Genomic DNA, 19884 nt, shown 5'->3' with positions numbered 1-19884 from the left:
AAAGGAAGTCTATGGTCTTTGGAAAAGGGGACAAGCTAAATATGAGGATTATAAATATGTAGTGAAGCTGTGTAGGGAGAAAATTAGAAAGGCCAAAGCCCAGCTAGAACTGAAGTTGGCCACTGAGGTAAAAGATAACAATAAATATTTCTATAAATACATCAACAGTAAGAGGAAGGCTAGGGAGAGTTTCCATCCCTTATTGGATGCAGTGGGAAACACAGTGACCAAGGATCAGGACAAGGCAGAGGTACTTAATACCTTTTTTGCTTCAGTCTTTAATCGTAAGACAAGTTGCTCCGTGGGCACAAAATCCCTTGTGCTGGAAGATACAGATGGGTAACAGAATAGGCCCAGCTTAGTACATGATTAGATCTGCTCTGAGAGCTGAATGCTCACAAGTCCATGGGGCCAGATGGACTGCACCCCAGAGCACTGAGGGAGTTGGCAGATGTGGTTGCCAAGCCGCTCTACATCATCTTTCAACAGTCCTGGCTAAGGGGACATCCCAGTGGACTGGAGACTGGCAAATGTGATGCTCATCTTCAAAAAAGGCTGGAAAGATGGTTCTGGTAGCTACAGACCAATCAATCTCACCTCAGCGCCAGGGAAGGTTACGAAACGGTTAATATCAGGAGCCATAATGGATCAATTAAAAGTCAACCAGGGGATCAGGCCTAGACAGCATGGGTTCATGAATGGTACATCCTGTCTGACAAACCTGATTTCATTTTTTAACAAGGTAACCTGCTTAGTGAACGAAGGTAAGGCTGCTGATGTGGCCTACCAAGACTTCAGTAAAGCCTTTGACACTGTCCCCCACAACATTCTTGTGGAGAAGCTGGCTGTCCATGATTTGGATGGGCTTATGCTCTCCTGGGTGAAACACTGGCTGGATGGCTGTGCCTAAAGAGTTGTGGTCAATGGAGCTAAATCCAGTTGACAGCCAGTCACAAGTGGTGTCCCCCAGAGCTCAGTACTGGGGGCACTCCTATTTAACATCTTTATCAATGATCCTGATAAGGGGATCAAGTGCAGTCTCAGTAAGTTTGCAGATGACACCAAGCTAGGAGGGAGAATTGATCTGGCAGAGGAAAGAAGGGTGCTACAGAGGGACCTGGATAGACTGGATCGATGGGCCAAGTTAAACTGTATGAGTTTCAATAAGGACAAGTGTCAGGTACTTCATTTTGGTCACAACAACCCCAGGCAACCCTACAGGCTTGGCAAAGAAGGGCTGGAAAGCTGCCTGATGGAAAGGGACCTTGGTGCAGTAATGGACAGTCAGCTGAACATGAGTCAGCAGTGTGCCCAGATGGCCAGGAAGGCCAATGGCATCCTGGCTTGTATCAGGAATGGTGTGGTGAGCAGGACTACAGGACACCCCCCTGTACTCGGCCTTGGTGAGGCCTCATCTCGAGTACTGTTACAGTTTTGGGCACCTCAATACAGAAAGGACACTGAGGTGCTGGAGCAGGTCCAAAGAAGGGCAACAATGCTTGTGAAGGGCTTGGAGAATATGCCCTATGAGGAGAGACTGAAAGAGCTGGGGCTGGTTACTATGGGGAAAAGGAGGCTGAGGGGAGACCTTATTGCTCTCTTCAAATATACCTGAAAAGTAATTGCAGTGAGAGAGGGATTGGTCTCTTTTCACTGACAACCAGACAAGGGGAAATGGCCTCAAGATCCATCAGGGGACGTTCTGGTTGGATATCAGGAAAAATTCCTTTACAAAAAGTGTTGTTAGGCACTGGAATAGGCTCCCCAGGGAGGTGGTTGAGCCACCATCCCTGAATGTTTTTTAAAACCATCTGGATGTGGTGCTCAGGGACATGATTTAGCGGTGGGTTGTTAAGGTAGTATGGTTAGGTTGTTGTTGGACTCAATGATTTTGAAGGTCTTTTCCAACCTGAGCAATTTTATGATTCTATGACAAATGCTGAACAACCTATATCATCTTGAGTGCTCACAAGCTTTTCTACACACTGTCTTCACCTTTGCCCACAATAAGCCAAGGAAGAGTTTTCCTCTCCTGCTGCACTGACTCTTTCATATTCTACCCCATGCCACTGGACTGTAAAATCCATTAACTCTGCTGGATATCCCAGTCCCCCTGCACTAGCCAAGTAACTGCCAAGTAGCAGCAGTGCTGGGTTCCTGGAAGCAAGTCACTTTCCAGAACAGAAGAGAGGAGACACTGTCCTGAAAGTGCAGTGATGAAAAACTTATCTGGAAAAGTGGTGAGGCACTGGAATAGGCTGCTCAGGGAGGTGGTGGAATAGCTGTGCCTGAAGGTGTTCAAGAAACGTGCAGGTGTGGTACAAAGGAACCCCATGCAATGCTATAGGCTTGGGGCAGAATGGCTTGAAGAATGTAGAGAGGAAAAGGACCTGGGGGTGTTGGTTGATGCTCGGCTCAACATGAGCCGGCAGTGTGCGCAGGTGGCTAAGAAGGCCAACAGCATCCTGGCCTGTATTAGAAATAGTGTAGCCAGCAGGAGCAGGGAGGTGATCATCCCCCTGTACTCAGCTCTGGTGCGGCCGCACCTCGAGTACTGTGTTCAGTTTTGGGCCCCTCACTACAAGAAGGACATTGAGGCCCTGGAGCGTGTTCAGAGAAGGGCAACAAAACTGGTGAGGGGCCTGGAGCACAAGTCTTATGAGGAGCGGCTGAGGGAGCTGGGATTGTTTAGTCTGGAGAAGAGGAGGCTCAGAGGAGACCTTATAGCACTCTACCACTTCCTGAAGGGGGGTTGTGGTGAGGAGGGGGTAGGCCTCTTCTCCCTGATAAGTAATGACAGGACGAGAGGGAATGGCCACAAGTTGCGCCAGGGAAGATTTAGATTAGACCTCAGGAAGCATTTCTTTTCTGAAAGAGTGGTCAGGCACTGGAATGGCCTGCCTAGGGAGGTGGTTGAGGCACCATCCCTAGCGCTGTTCAAGAAGCGTTTAGATGAGGTGCTTAAGGACTTAATTTAGTAGTTGGGTAGAGATAGTGATAGGAGGATGGTTGGACTAGACGATCTTATAGGTCCTTTCCAACCTTATGAACTTATGAACTTATGAACTTATGAACTTATGGTTTAGTGGGCAATATTGGTGGTAGGAGGACAGTTGGACTAGATGACCTTAGAGACCTTTCTAACCTTAACAATTGTATTCTATTCTATGATCCTTCCTAGTGCAGGAATTTCTTAATCTATCTCCAAGTAAATGGGATGAAACTGGGTGGTTTGTGGAGAAACTTGGCTCTGTAACATGTTCTGAGAGCATTATGAGGATTATCTTTAATATCACTAGGAGTTTATCTTTTTTGGGGGATATGATCACTAATACTTGTGCCACTTTCTTTTTTTTAATGACTTTCCTTTTATTTAAGACCACATTGCTAGGAAGCATTATTTTGATGTGGTATTCACAGTGGCATATGAAAACAATAGTGTTATCTTTGTAAGAAGCAGAGACAAAGAGAATATTGGTTTTGGACAGAAACGTATGTTCTAACAACCAGTGAGGTCATGTATTATGTTGATTTAAACAAATGGCCATTTAAAAATACTGTAATTCACAATTCAACTTTAACAGTTTGCTTAATAGTTGCCTATAGTTACACTTCAATATATGAAGAAAAAAATGCCTTCTTGCTTACCAGGAAAAACATGCGTTGCTGTAAACCTTTTCCAGACAACTTACTAAGACTGCCCAGTCTAATGAATTCCTGTGGGAAGGAAATACAAAACAAATAGTCATTTTTTGCAGAAGTGATTGTATTTGTTAGTATGCAAAATTAAACATGACTACTTGATGAACAAAATGACGTCAGCAGCATAAAAAGAGGGAAATGGATCTGGCAGCATGTATTATTCTAGTACAGTCCACATCAAGTTATGGAGTGCATGAATTCAGATCAAATTGTTTAACAATGTTTAGGGATGACAGTATAGGAAGAATAGCTCAATTGGAATTTTCTAAGGTCTGGGATTACCTGGATTTACTGTGAACTATAACGTAACCTACCCTCCCACGTAACTGAAGCCCATCAAAACATCATTTTTCAGTCACTCCCTCCAGCCATGAGGTTTATATTTATTTATTACAGTCTTCTGAGGGTTGTTTTACTCCTATTGTGCATGTAAAAGGCAGATAAAGCAACAGAATCGCCTGCAGCTTAGCAACAAGCTGGCTGTTGGAGATTAATCTATTCAGAGAGATGCTCCTTAGCCTTAAGATTGCTATGACGTGTCCAGTCTACCTTATCTGAAGTTTACTTTGAGGTGCCTAGAAAAGGTTGTCCCTCATCATAGTAAGCTCACGGTGCTGGAGAGGCCACTGGAAGCATTGCTGATCACCAAAGCATACAAAACACAATCACTATACTACCTAACAATCGCCAATAGGCTCAGCTTCACCATAGCCAAGCACTGCACGAACTCACAGAAGAGTGCAGGTCATTGCCATCTGCAAGCAGAACCGACTGTGGGATGCTTTACCATACAGCAAAGGAACCAGGAGAGCGGCAGGCTGGGGCACTGTAAGGACAACGGCTCCCTGAAGCCATGTTGATGACAGATGATCACTGGCCTGGCAAGCATTTCTCCTCAGAGACGTGGTGTGGGGCCTTCTCTGGGCAATACAGCCAAGGGCAGCAGTGGCTCAGCATCACTGCATCCAGCTTGGCCTGCACCCGGCCCAGCAACACAAAGCCCAGAGAAGAGCAACCCACGGGCATTTGCCAGAGCCTGGCAGCCAAAATACCTGTGTGCAGCTCCCTTAGATAAATTCTTACATGAAAAAGAGCATAGGTGCGTCAGGAGCAGCTTCTTGTAGGACCCCACAGTAGCAAGAGGCAAGGAAATGGCACTGTGAGCAGACCCTGGGCTGCAAGGTGCCTTCAAGCACTGCTGTATTTGCAATTCAACACAGAACTCATCTGTTTTTAACATCTATTTCACAAAATGCAGGAAGGGCAAGAACAGACTAGCAATGCATTTTCAGTTGCCGCAAGTAGTGTTTTTGTGTATTACACACAGAAGTCAGGGGAGTGGGGAGAAAAACACTTTGACAACAGACAACTCTCAAGCTTGAATGCACAGATATATGTGCACAGAAAAGCAGAAAAGGATAAAAATTCTGCAGAGGGCCATTTATACTGAAATAAGCCTCTGATTTATAAAAACATAGCAGGAAGTACAGAAGCGATGTCCATATTTTTATAATACAATTAAAAGTGTTTACTTAAGGCAACACTGTCTCAAAAATTATTGCCTAACATTACATGTGGACTAAAGAGACTGCCTGTCCCCAGGGCCATGAATTTCAGAGCCAGGCATCGTGACCAGGCTGAAGGTCCTCCAGCACAAACGTCTTGCTTCTCTTTAATCTGCTGTGCTTTAGCACTGAAGATTAGGGGGGAAAAAAAAAGAAAGAAAAATAAGAGAAAAAAGGGCAGAAAGAAATGAGGAAATGCTCAAGCTCTGAATGCTGTGATAAATATTACATTTTTACTGCCTCCTGTAATAGACATTTGGAATTGCCCAGAGCCATCCAAATCTATCTAAAAGATAAACCTAATAAAATCTGTAAGAAGATAATAAAGATGATAGCTTCTTCCTGCTTTGAAGGCTGCTGTTTTTTATGGTATTATTATGTTTACATACAACAGTTTTTGGTGAGAGAAAAATGTTCATATGAGGAAAGGCAGTTTCACAGATGCTCCTAAGAATCAGATCTCTAAAATACATCCTAATGCTCTGAAATGGTACCAAACCTCAGTCAGCATTCTGCTACTTACCCTTCCTGGGATCACCAGATTGTCAATGCCTATCAAGTCTTTCTTCAGTTCATGCAGCTTCTGGAAGTTCTCCATCTTTATCATATTGCCATGGAGCTGAGCCACCATTTCGGAAATCTCAGCCAAAGCAGCTAGATACAGAAAACCATAAAACGCTTTTTATAAACATACAAGGAATATTTGAAAAGGAAGGCATTTGTGTGCAGAAAGCAACTCATGAGCACCACTCCTCCTTGTGATACCCTTTTCGTTCACAGAGTAAACCTATTCAGGCAGACTAAAAACCTTACAAACCCTGGGCATCATCTTGTTGAAGATGGAGTGTTGCAGTGAAGAGACAGCCAATGTCTTCATCTGAAAGTGCACTACATCAGCTACAGAAACATGGTAGGGATAGGATACTCAAGTCAGTTCATGGCACCAATCAAAAGGTTCTGCTATCAGATTAACTTAGGGATCTGGGCACAAAATCACTTCATCACTTCATCTTTTCTGGGGGATCAGCTCACAGCCTGGCCCCCAGTGCCATCGTGTACATGAGCACCAACCTGAAGCACACAAATGGACAGGCTATTTTAAAATAATTTAAAAAGAAGAAAAAGTCTCTGCATCATTAACAAGGCACCTGGGTTTGCTGCCTCTACCCATTCTGGTTTCTCCCTCTTGTGTGCTGAGAGAAACCACAGAATCACAAAATCAGAAACAAGCCAGTTATGACACTGCTTGTAAAACTAGCGTGGGCCCCAACAGACTGAACTTTTCAAAGCCCATTTTAAGCAGATGTTTTCCAGACTTTTAGTATTTTGATGATGATCGTTCTGTGATTACTTTCCAGATTTCCACATATACATAGAAGTATGTATATACAGTAAGTATGTATACATAAATTGGCATGAACGTGTCCCATGATTGTTACCCTGGAATCGTGGAATAATCCAATATCACTTTACTAAGTGATGACCTCTACAGTCTTTGGAAGTAAAGATCTTTACTCTTTGAGCTCTTTCAGGTAGTAGCTACATTTAGGCAAGCATTTTTGTCACACAGACTTCTGTGGCAGTTCTTATTGCCAGAAGTCAAGTTACCTCCTTATTTTGTGCACTGCCTATGTGGCTCTCAATGCACAGCAGCCAAGGGAATGCAGCCAGCCAGCTCAGCTAACACCGTGTGGCTGGGAACAGCTATGCTGAGCACTACCCCCTGCCTACATCCTGCACTGAGTGGCAACCATGCAGGTAACATCTACCTTCAAATGCAGACAGAGTACAGTGGGATGGGAAACCAGCATACGGAAGGAGGAAAGCAAATCATCAAAAAGAAATAGCAGTGACCTCACACTTACAGGAGGAAACTTCCTTCACATTTAGGAAAAAACAAAACAAAAAATCCCAACACATCAGCCGCTTTGAGTTCTTGAAACAAATCATGGAAGTGGTAATAGAACAAAGTGCCTATCTGGAAAAATAATATTCTCCTTAAGACTGCATTAAGACATAACAACAAGCAGCCACATGGGGTCAGATCAAGGGTCCACCTGGGCCAATACCCTGTGCTACTAGGGGAAATCTAGGGAAAGCTGAGAAAAAGATAAGCACATCTGGCATGTCCCCAGCGTTCTCTCCCAACTGTTTACAGCTCAAGGGAACTGCATGTCATTTCTGTGTACTTAATAACACACAGCAGATTTCTCTTCCAAGTGTTTGTCCACAGTGTGCCATACTGTGTACGAGCAACACTAAGAGCAACTCTAATCCTACTATTTCTGGTCTTCTGAGTGATTTTGCAACTCAAAATTCCTCTTTTAATTAAGCTATAAGAAAAAAAAATTGTTTGTACATGCACCTCTAACATTCTGCAGCTCTGAGAATTGATGTCTTTTGCCATGCTTACCCCTGGAATCCCTGAAGTCTGCGTGGTTTGGTGGGTAGTGTTTGCAAAGTCTCTCCATTATCTGCTTGTAGTGCATCAGTCTGTGTAAAGGTCTGAGCAGGAAGGTATTGAGAGGCAGGTAGCAAACTTTCTGTAGCTCAAAGTCCCTGCAAAAGGTCTCCAGCTTGCGAGAGTTCTTGATTCCATTCTCCAACTCAGTTAAAATCTCATTGTGCTTCCACAGGTGAACTGTCAGTTGCTTAATAGGCACAAAGAAAGAAAAAGCATATGGTAAAGCTATTAGCAAACATTGAGATGTGACTCAAAACCGTTCACTCCAAACCTAGCCAATAAAAAATCCAGCTATCACAGCCATTGAGATTTTGCAAACAAAATCAGTGTGCAACACAGTGGCTCTGATATGCACTTGAAAAGAAGAAATGTCATGACTAGTGTGAAGTACCCCCCTCATCCCCTCTGCATTCCCTGTAAGACAAAGTACACGAGAGAACAAAGCTAACTGTCTCAAATCAATGAGAAATCCAAAGGCAAGGAGATGACATGAACATAGCTCATACAAGCAGGAGCAACAGGGAGAGACAATATGAATGCAGTACCAGGAAAAAAATCAGATTTCATAGAGGATGAAGGAATCTAGGTGCACCCAGGGCATCTCTCTGGTGCCTTTGGAAACTGTGCCCCTATTATTAATGAGGGGTTGCATCTCCTGGGATTCTGAACAGGATATACAGGAGTTGTCATTAAAAATGGCTAAGTTAGAGTGCTCCATCCTTGCTTTATATCCTCTACTGCTTAGAGCAGTTCATAACATGATCCCCTTGGCAGTGGTAGTTATGCACCAGTGAGTGACCAAAGTTTGCAAGAAATATGCAGCTCCACTCAGGCTACAGTACCACAGGCACCACTGGGTCCCATCTAAAACAATTTAGCAGTATTTTATTTTTAACAACTAACACAGGGGGTTTTGTTTGTGTTTTGCAAAAGGTAAATAGGTTCTTCAGGCAGCACAGAGCTTCTCTGAGCAGCTAGGTAAGGTTTTCCAATACCTGGTAAAATATCATCCAGCAACAAAACGAAGTCAAATTGTGTGTATTGAACAGACTTCAGAAAACTGTCTGGTTTAATCTAAAGCTCCTGAATTTTGACACATTTCCAATCAACTCCCTCTCTCTTTGATATGTGGCATCTTTACCGGGAACATCACACCCCTGCAGGCAAGCCACTTCCCTCATACACTGTGTATTCACCCTACAAAGACACTGCAGATCCTCAGGACAACTACAGAGGCCACCCATTAACTATTAGTTCTTGATTTCCCTTCTATGTTAATTAAACAAGGATTGTCAGTTTTCAGGTCTTTTAACAGGCCTCATGATGAAGATGAAATGCTTCCTATGCTGTTCCTGATGTCAAAAAGGTTTTGCCCCTTTCCTCCACATATTTGTGCTTATCAGCAATAGCTCTCAAAGCAAATGGAACAAAATCCTCTAATGGGAAAGGGAGAACAGTGAAGGTGAAAGCAAGCCAGCAGGTCTACATTACAATGCATAGCATCCTTGGACCAGTCGCAGAAGGACCAGATCAGACAACCAAGGACAACATTTAATATTACAAGGTACTGACAGCAGAAGGACAATTCATCGAAAGCTCCCTGAGATTCCAAAAACTGTTTGTGAAAAGGCGTGATCCATTTGAGAGGAGGGGTGGGGGAAGAAAAGCCCCCTGTGTCTCTTCCAAGGCATCTGAATTGTGCCTTGATGGGAAAAAGCTGTTCCTACTTTATTGGTGACAAAGCTGTCTGGGTGTCGGGGGCTGTAAATCAGGATTTCTGTGTTCCTTTTTTTTTCACTCATTCTGTAATGGCTTCCATGTCACTTAACCTCTCTGCATATCCATCTGTCCTTCTTGAAGTCAAGCTACATTCACATATACTGCTCACACAGGTATTCCGGCTTTCAGCTTTAAAGAGATGAGAATTAATTATCCTCATTCATTCAAAAATCTTTTCATCTCACTTGGTGTACTTCAGTGCACAGGCAGAAGTTCTCAAAATCAAACCAGCACCCAGGTTAAGGTCACTGCTCCTGCAATACTTTAATACTTTTACTTGCATACACAAGTGGGAACAGTTGGCTTGTAAAGAACCTCTTCAGACATAAATTCTGATGTGCTATTTGCAAGAATAAAGAACTGGGAATTACATGCTCCTGAACTTTTGTGTTTATTGTTCCAATAATTAAAGGGAGCTTATAAACAGGAGGGAAATCACCTTTCTTACACAGGCAGATAGTTACAAGACAAGGGGAAATGGTTTTAAACTAAATGAGGGGAGATTTAAGTTAGATGTTGAGGGGAAGTTTTTCACTCAGAGCGTGGTGAGGCATTGGCACAGGTCTGTCCAGAGAAGCTGCTTGTGCCTCATTGCTGGAGATGTTCAAGGCCAGGTTGGATGGGACCCGGACCTAGTGCCTGATTTTGTGGTTGGCAACCCTGCCCATGGCAGGGGCTTGGAAATAGATAAGCTCTGAGGTCCCTTCCAGCCCAAGTCATCCTGCAATTGATTTTTCCCAAATTTGGAGAGAGAGTCGAGTAAAGGGGCAGAGAAGCTTAAAGTCAGCTTGCAATTCTGCAAGCCCAGTGCTCCCCAAACATATGATACTGTATTGAAGGAAACTTGCATAGCATAAGCTTTGATTACAACTGGCACAGCAGGGAACATCACACAAAAATGAAAAGCAGGCTCATTCTAATCCATGTCAAAGCCTAATAGTTCTGAGATCATTCCTACCTTCATACTCTGAATGTTCTTTAGCATAACATCCCCAATTCTTTGGTGACCTCCTTTAATATGAGCATTAGAGCGGCCTTCCCTGTCAGCAACAGAAAGAGCACACAGGTTAGTCAAGCAATATTACCACTCGTGTAAGTGTAGTACATAATATTCTCTCCAAAGAGAGCTGCCAAGGTTTTTAAATATATGAGAGGAGGCTGGAAATGGCTCAAGAAAAAGGAAGGCATCAAAATGTCATTATGACACATAGGCTTACAGCAGAAGGACAACGCTGTTAAGAACTGTACCCAAAAACAAGAGGTTCCCACTCTGAACATCCTTCTGCTGCTGCAAGGAACAATGGGACAAAATCTGCCCAGCACCTGGGTTTGTCTCATGACCATGTTACATACTGGCAGGGAATTAATTTTCAGTATGTCACTTTTGGTATTAGAACTGCAAACCACTCCCTCCTGGCCAGCTGTGCCTGGGTGGGTGCTGCCTCCAGGAGAAGCTCTTTCCTGACAAAAAAGACATTTCTGCTTCAACCCCATGTGCGAGACAGGCAGGAATGGCACACACTGAATGGATCCAAACATATCTTTGAGAGAACATAGGAGGAAAAAGCATGAGTGTAAGAACCAAACTGTTTCAATTAAGTTAGATTTTCCAAAGGAAATCAGTGAAGGGGGGGGGGGGAGGTAAGGGGAGAACCACTGCCTCCTTCCCTCTCCAACTGCTAATACTGCTTCCAAGTTTCCTGCAGGGTGGATTTTTTTCATGCTGTCTTCAGTGTTTTAAACCCAGTGCAGTTGTCACATCTGCATACTGTAAGATGGATCCACAGGCAGGGCAACTGCAATTCAGCCAAAGCAACACACCACCATGGGAGAGGGCAGGAAAACAAGCAAGTTCTCAATCAACCCAGGAACAACAGGACCTTTGTTTTGTGTTACTGCTGCTGGATAGATATATTGGCTTTCCCCAATTTCTGGCTTTCTGTGTGCAATGAAAGAACAAAAGGACAAGCAGGTGGTAAATCTCTGTGTTACTCAGTACCAGCAATAGCCAGAGAGGTCCCACATTCACCAAATCCTAAAGATACCACTGTTGTTAGGAACATGCAGCTCACTGGTAAGACACGTGAAAAAAAAAACAACATATATATCTGCATATTTTAAATTCTAACATTATTGCATGAGTAGATTCTGACATATATTTTGTTTTATAAAGATAGATGTGGTTATGTCCATGGTGGATAACCTCAGTATTTTCTTCTAACCAGGAAACACAGAGAGCACAGCTCGTGGATTCTGTGTGGTAACATCCCCCACTTCATCCTCCTATAGACAAAGGAACTCAGCTGATACACAAAGGGTTGCTCCACATTCATCTAAACAATATCCAGTTTCGTCAACTGTCTTTAATTATGTCCTATTGTGTTAAGTCTCTCAGGCATGCACACGCGTATGTAAACAAGAAAAAAACACAGTTCTCTACAGGGCATGTCATGCTTTTCTGAAACCAAAGGTTATGCTGGGGTAGGAAGTTGGGCTGTGTCTGTGGTGAATGTAAGTAGCATTCACAGTTTTGCAAAAGCATTACATTAAATAAACACTGCCATAGTCAAAACACTCTTTAGAAATTATCTACAATGCAAAGAGTGGTGGGTGTAGAGGGGGTGTTATAAGATTACCGTTTCTGAATTCTCTGAGGACACAATTCTGGTCTACAGAAAATTGCTGCTCTGATCTCAAGGCTACACATCAGCTGGCTGGAATACTCCTTGCCAAATGCACATCCACCAGCCAGCTGCTCGAAGGCTGACCCCAATCCTACCAAAGTCACAGCGAGTGCTTCCCCTAACTTTCTGAACTCATCTAATATTTACATTAGCTTTTGCCCAACGCTTCTTTTTTCTAACAGTATGGCCTTTCATCTTCATAGAATTGTAGGGGTTGGAAGGGACCTCTAGAGATCATGGAGTCCAACCCCCTGCCACAGCAGCTCCCTAGCCCAGGTTGCACAGGTAGGCGTCCAGGCGGGTCTGGAACGTCTCCAGAGAAGGAGACTCCACCACCTCTCTGTGCAGCTGTGCCACTGCTCCCTCACTGCACTGGGAAGACACAATACCCCAGGTGAGGCCTCACCAGGGCAGAGTAGAGGGAGAGGATCACCTCCCTTGACCTGCTCACCTGCTGGGACAGGATGGCTACACATCTTCCTTCTACCTCCTAAAACTCCTTCTCCACTCCTTAGCTCTCTGTGTGGACTCCAGTGCAACTCATGCACTACACAGCCTTCATCCCAGCTCCTCAGTGTTCATATTATGGGCAATTTAAAAAAGCACCCTAGCTATCAGATGGTGTCTGATTGCCTCAGCAGACCAAAGCTCAGAAGCAAGAGGAAGAGCTCTCTCCATGATGTATGTTTTGAATAACAACACAGCTTGCTGAGGGGGAGGAAGCTGCTCATTTGCTGTGCGTTGATGGCTAAATTGTTCTTACTTGTCATCTGCACCGGTCACTGTCTGAACATTTTACCTATCTGACAGTAACAAGGGCTCAGAGTTGAGGTTGCTAGAAATCTTCACTGAGAGCTGATTTACAACTTGCAAAGGAGCTGGTTTCCTCAGAAATAATGTGCCCTCACTCTGCTGTGGGGAGGACTAGTGCTACTGAAAGTCATCCTGGTGAGTGGAGATACCATCTATCAGAAGTTCATTTTCCATTTGTCTCAAAAAATTTTCTCCTTCCTTTTTACACTAATGCAAGCATATAATTGCAAGCAAAGAAGTGACCAATTTTTATACGAGATAAGGGACTCAGGAACTACCTTATACAACACTACAAAAGGCCACCAGCTTGACAGCGTACAGGGACTGTGCAAGTAGCTATACTGAGTTTTCCAATTAAATTTCTAGCTTCTCAGTGCACATCATTGAAAAACGAATTAAAAGAAATCTTAGGTCAGCCCCTACTACCCTCAGTCCTCCAGGATAGCCAACAGAAGGAACAAAAGACTGGTGATGGTGGGAAGGCAAAGAAGTAATCAAAGGTATCTCATCACAGATTTCCTTCCAGGTCAACATAACAATTTAAATTGCAGCCCTTTAACTGCAGCAAAAAAAATTAAATTGCAGCAAATTACACTTGCAAGTGCGTGACCTTCTGCTACAGGCTTAGGAACAGCACATCCTTCTGGATAGTGGAGCTCATCTTCCAGCACTCTTGACGCTTCAGGCTTTCCAAGAGTACTACTAAGTAAAAGTTCTATCATTAAGCAATATCTTCAACATTCACCATTGAAGCTGCTTTTATACTAGCTGAATCAGTGGCACTTGAGCACTGAAGAAGGCAGATAAGGATTGCAGATTTGTTTACATAAACTGTTTATCAGGCTGTTTTTCCTGACCAAAAGTACTACTTCCCCAACAAAAAATGGTTAATAAATCAGCATTTAGCTCATCTGTCTAACACCTCTCTAAGTGCTTTTTATTACAGGTTTTCAGACCAGCTCCCACAAATCCTGATTGAGCCCTCTCCTTTCATATGCTAAGATCTAAGAGCTTTCTTGCAAATTACCAGCCACACACTTCTCAGCCACATCTGGTAAAACCCAGCAGCAGCTTTCCTCAGAAGTGCCTTTGAACAGAAACCCAAATTACAGGCTTCCCTGTGAGAGGATGAGTCTGCCTACACTTCTTGACAGCACGTAAGGCTTTTTCTTTCCAGCACATGGATAAGGGCCCAAACACCAATTCACACTCCCAAACAGAGCTTTGTAAGGCAGATGTGGCTATCCTGGCTTGCCCTGGCATTGCTCTCTGCAGGGCCTAGTGGTCATCCAAAGGGAAAATTATTGGTTTTCCATTTGCTGCATTCTGTCAGAATTAACAGAAATGAGTTCAGAAACCTTCAATACAAACACTTAAATGGGTGTGGGAAGATGAGCTCAGCATTTTGGCAGGAAAATATTGCGTGTGGCCCAAATGACTAGCCCTTGAAACAGCTTACATAAATGAAGGAGCAGAGTCCAACTGACTTCTCAGAGTCAGCTGGCCAGATGCTAAAGGAGCACGTCACGCTGCATTGTCCACACCTCTTCCTCCTCAACATAAAACCTCCAGGCCCCAGACAGTAAGAGCCAGCTTTAAGACACTGAGACACTCCTCTCATACAGAGAAACAAAAAGGGTTGGGGACTCCTTTGATGGAAAACATCAACCAAAGCATGGTATTGCTGATCTGGTGATGCCACACTATAAAGGCACTGGGAATCTGCTCAGCACCACGGCCAGAATGAAACTCTGGCTGCAAAAAATGCAGAAAATCCCAATTTTCTGCAGTTGGCTATTGGTGTCACCATCAGTTCACACTTGTTAAAAACACCATCACTGAGGTCTGCTGCTCTTAGTATGAAAAACGGGTGAGCTGTATAAAGGAACAAATCAGTCCTGCCAGAATTCATAACTGGGTCAAAAGGATACCAGCCCTTAAGGTGTTCAGTAGCAGATTCAAACTGTTCAGAAGCCATCCAGCAAGCCAGAAATGCTTTTAATAATATACATAACCTGAGCTTCATTGAGCCAAATACTAAAACATCTATTGATGTTTAAATAAATTAAAAGCATACAGTTATCTAACAACTGTTATGAGCAATCTTCCCCTGGCCTTAGTCCCTTCACAGCCCTTTTACAAAGCACCAGTTTAAACGTGACCCAAGGTGTGAGAGCAGGAATGGCACCCTGCAGGAGCTTCCAACACACAGCACAAAGGCTTGGAGCACACCTTTGACAAGCAAACCGATGCCTACACTGTACTGCACTGTATCTGGTACACCCAGCATCCTGCCCTCTGGGGGAGCACCTCTCACAGGAGATCCCACAGCACACCTGAGTAGTGAGAGGGTTTTGGTAGCTTGATAAAGTCTCTAACATGTTTATCCAGAGGTCTTTTATTTCTCATGAATGCAGAGCGTGATTCTGTCTCACCTTCCTTCTAGATCTAAAATGGCTGATGCAGATAAATCAGATATAAATGAGTTGGCCTGTATCCTGCAGTAGTGTCACAGAGCTAGGTGGCAGTCAGACTCACGAGGATCTGAATATCTGCTTTAGAGGCTGGTCAAGGCTCTCAGTTGAAACCACTGGCTTAAAATACCCAGGGCCAAAGGTACTGGGACAATCACAACAGCATGGGCATCAAGCTAAGTGACCACACTGCAGGAGAAATTCCTTACCATGTTGTTCTTTTACACAGAGAGAGAGAGCTTATTTTTGTCACTTACCATTTAATTGAACAGTAATCTCTACAGGATAAGAGTTTATTGCTTGCAACTTATTTCAGCACCTCTGGCATATAAAAACACCAACACCTTTGAAATAACACCTGCCAGCTAGTCTGCCTCCCCCCACAATTTCACATATTCAAATCTTCCAGAACTTTAAAAGCAAACATTTACACTAGGTCAGCCCAAGCTGTCAGCTGCCAGCTGGGTCCAGACTGGGAGCAGGAACATGACTGCTTTTCTGTCAAACGAATCAGAGCAGCTGATAGAGAATACACAGTGGCCCTAAACTGACCACAGAAGGACGTGCAATAGCAGATCTGCCAAAGTCAGACTGAGGTGCCCAGCCGGAGCAAAGTTACCTCATCAGAATATTCTCAAATTGCAAACCAAGTTCACAGCAGATCAACAATTTTTATCATAGAAAAGCTACAGTTTTAATATGGCATTAGGAGTCTTAAAGTGAGGTTCACTGTTCTATGAAACCATAGCCTCTGGACACGAGGATAAGTTAGAAAACAAAAGGCTAAGTCAGCTCTAAAAGAAGCTATCTGAAAAGGAGGAGAAATTAAAACCACAGAAAATAAAAAAGCCTAAATATTCATTAGGAGTTTCTTCTTCCAGTGGCTCCAACTGCATTTCCCAGATACTGTGTTTTCACTTCAGTGCTTATGTCTGGGGACCTCACAGCAAGGGAAGCTCCAATGGGGCTGCAGAGTTTTGCCCCTAATATGCACAAACTGGAAAACACAAGGTCTTATTTGCAGTCTTTGAACCTCTTATGGAGTTCAAAAGAGATTTGTTTTCTACTTTCTCTACTCTCTGAACTCAATAGCCTTGGGTTAGGCAGTTACTGCAACATAATCCAATTCTGAAAAGCATCACATCTGAGCAGGAGGTTGGCATACACATGTAGTAACGCTAGCAATCAGAGGACATAGGGGGAATCTATTTCAGCGTGTGTCCTCGGAATCAGCACACATAAAGCTCACTAGATCAGACTGGTCTGGTAGAGAGCTGAACTTGGCACTTTATGAACTACAGATCTTCCTTTTCTCACCACACACTCTTCAAGCCCATTTCAAGTGCTGTTAATCCTACAATGTGCAGAATCAATCAAAACTTTATAGCATTTGAAAAAGCCTTCTTGGGATACCTGCCATAAGCATTCCTTACTGAAAAGCAATTAATACCAGCAAGTAAGTATCCTGACTCAATTAAAACAGCAGTAGCTGCCCAATGAAAAAGAAGACGTGTAGGCAGAATGGCTGTGCAGCACGTGCCTTGGAAGTAAGTTCATGTCAAGCATCAACCAAGTGACAGCTGAGGATTTCTGCTCTAAGAGGCAATATCACATTCCTGTCGCCCCTAAACACCCGCCAGTTATGGAACTGCAAGGTGGGTCTGGAGAGTATTAGTCTGCAGTGTGCTGTGCTCCCATTCAGTGATCTCACTCATCACAACACAATAGCTAAACTCACACACTCTAAGATTATGTCTTGCTTTTCCTTTGATTCATTAGTTACACAGGCATTGAACTGATAGGCACTCATCTGCTCTGCCTGCAAGGTACACATTCACTACTTTCACAGCGTTTTCCACGGTCACTTTTCTGAGTAGGAAAAGTTGTCTCCTGGGAGCTAAAATGACCCATCAGAGATGTCTACACAGAAAATAACAATCCAGTCCAGACAGATCTAATCACAGCAAGGAGAGGGCTTCTGTGTGCTGCCTCTGCTCTGACGTCGCTGATTAAATGCACTGAGTTAGAGCCCTGCCAGGGAAGAATTACTGAATTCACAGCTATTCCACACAAATCCACGTGTTTTGCTGCCATTATTAAACTAAGGACAGATAAATTTTAAGCCCAACGTAATCTTCTAATGGTCTATTCTTCTTTGTCCATTGTAGAGAACAACCTCAGACTGCCAAGCATGAGGTGCTATAGAATAGGCTGCTGCTCTCTGAAATTTCTCTCAGTATAACTCTATTTGACAGAAACAGGATGTGGTCCTTCACTTGCCCCTCTTTACTACTCATAAGCCTTGCTTGCAGCATGTTTTCAGAAGAGCAGCCATATAGAAGCAGTGACATTTGGCAACAGAAAGCTTCATCCAACGTTGTGATCTCATTTACATAAGTCTGTACCTGACAGATATCTGAACAATAGTTTGTCAAGTAAACATGAACAAAGCATGACTCAGTATATGCAGCCTGCTAGCAACCAACATCTAAAGCTTCACAAATGAATCACAACAATCAAATCACAGAGAGTTAGCAAAAAAAAAAATGGAAGTGAGTGCAAAAATGCTAGATTGCATGAAATAATGCTGCTAAATAACAAAAACATAATCTTACCACAAAGCAAGTCTCTGCTCAATTTCCTTGAGAAAACCAGTGTGAAATTTGTGCAAAGGTTCGAAGTTGGAGAATATGAGATTCTTCAGAGTCTCGGGCATGCAATCCTCTTTACTCACTGCAGTTTGGAACCACTAGAAACAGAAAAGAAGTAAAATTACCAAGGAGGCGGCATGTAGCAGGTATGAGCATTGCTGTCTGCCCCAAACACCTACAGACCTAAGCCAGTGAGGAGCTTTCCAGCTGGCACTAGGGACGTAATTCCAGCTACCTCGATATTCCCACCTCCTGAACTGTTGCTCTTATCAGTGGTCAGGCCCTGCGTGGGTGACAGAGAAACTCCCTTCCTCTTTGCCACCACTGATCAAATCTCAAAAATGCTTTTCAAGCTCAAATTGGATTTGCAAATACTGTAGGTGCAAGAGGATTTTCTTAAGAGAATACTTGGAAGCGTTCCAGTAAAACCACAAAATGCTGTGGATTTTATTTTGCTGAGTTCTGTCTGAAATCCCATTGGCAGGAGTCAGCACAGCAAACACTTAACCTCACGGCGCTGTTCGTGGACAGAGGAATCGTGTTTTACAAAGCAAACTAGTAGCACAGCATGCTGCACTTTCAAGACAAGAGCAGCAGGAAACAGGAGGGTCAGGCAAAACGCTGTTGGGACTGCAACAGGCTCCTGCTCATTTCTGCTGCATGTTCTCTTTATTTCACCCTGGGAGACACATGGGTGATATAAAACCTGAGGACTACCAGGTTTGCCAAAGCGGCAGATTATTCTCTTCAGCACGGTAACAGTACTCCCTTTCCTTGTTGCCCTGAGGGGCTCTAACCATCTATGGTTGCCTTCCAGCAACAGACATAAGGCTGTTGGGGCCATATATAAGTTACAGTAGACTTGACACTGCATCAGCTGACCCAGACCTAGGTTACACAGAGGCAATTCTAAGCCTCTCTCTCTGTCATTTTATTTCTGCACTGAGCAGAGCTAAGACTGAAGAACTGCAGGCCTACCAAGTCTGATTCTTCATGCACTGTCTTTTCTAATGACACTGGCTGCTCATTCTCTCCTAGTGGCCAGCTGGACCAGAGACCTGCGTGGCACAGCTGACAGGTCTCAGCATCAGCTTAGAGACTTTCTATGGCTCTACTCAAATTTGCCTGCTATGAGGATGAAGGGCTGGGTGGCGGTTAAACCTAAGGCAGAAACTGGCAGGGAGCTATGAAGAGGTAAAACGTGCTGCTTCTGCAGCTGCTGAGTGAAATGAAAGATGAAAGCAGCACATCTGTTGTTAGGACTGCAGCAATGATCACTGTCCCACACAGCCTGGCATCTCCATAAAGCTAGGATCAGTAGGCAGAGAAGCCACAGCTATCTTGCTGGCTCTAACAACCACGCTGTTCCAGCTTACATCAACTGTATCTAATTTGGTGTCAGATCAACTTCATCTGCCACATGGTATCCTGGAGTAGAAGAGAAACTGGGGAGGTGTCTCTTCCTGGTTCCCCACTGGTAGCAACAGACTCCTCCCTGCAGCACGACCTCTTTACCTTGACACTTGATGCACAAAGTGGCAATGCACCCTTAATGCCCAACCTCACAGAGGTTCACACACTGGGCAGTTAAACATCTTGGAAGTCTGGAAGTGACAGAACTGCTGAAATATCTTCAGACAATTTGGACCCAGCTCTCTCTTACACATAACTGGCATTTAAGGCTAAATCTTGCACACGTCACTCTTGAAAATTAAACAGGACTGTTGTGTGTGCAAAGAAGGCACTTGACTG

At 43.8% G+C, this 19884-nt stretch overlaps 1 protein-coding gene across 5 annotated transcripts in view; it reads right to left on the bottom strand.

Moving 5' to 3' along the window:
* Nucleotides 1-19884, bottom strand: part of FARP1 (FERM, ARH/RhoGEF and pleckstrin domain protein 1) — a 202859-nt gene that overhangs the window by 9186 nt on the left and 173789 nt on the right. For all 5 annotated transcript variants that reach the window (XM_065740806.1, XM_065740810.1, XM_065740807.1 and 2 more), the window contains exons 16-20: nt 18097-18230; nt 10469-10550; nt 7681-7918; nt 5791-5921; nt 3649-3717 (exon numbers count right to left, since the gene is read on the bottom strand). In XM_065740806.1, coding sequence (XP_065596878.1) covers nt 3649-3717; nt 5791-5921; nt 7681-7918; nt 10469-10550; nt 18097-18230 — 654 coding nt within the window. The remainder of the gene's footprint in view (nt 1-3648; nt 3718-5790; nt 5922-7680; nt 7919-10468; nt 10551-18096; nt 18231-19884) is intronic.

The sequence above is a fragment of the Cyrtonyx montezumae genome, unplaced genomic scaffold, assembly GCF_038088225.1.
Source record: "Cyrtonyx montezumae isolate F1298 unplaced genomic scaffold, pur_monq_1.0 scaffold_3, whole genome shotgun sequence".
NCBI classification, from domain to species: domain Eukaryota; kingdom Metazoa; phylum Chordata; class Aves; order Galliformes; family Odontophoridae; genus Cyrtonyx; species Cyrtonyx montezumae.
Note: the sequence above shows the minus strand (reverse complement) of the source record. Positions and strands in the feature narration are given on the sequence as shown.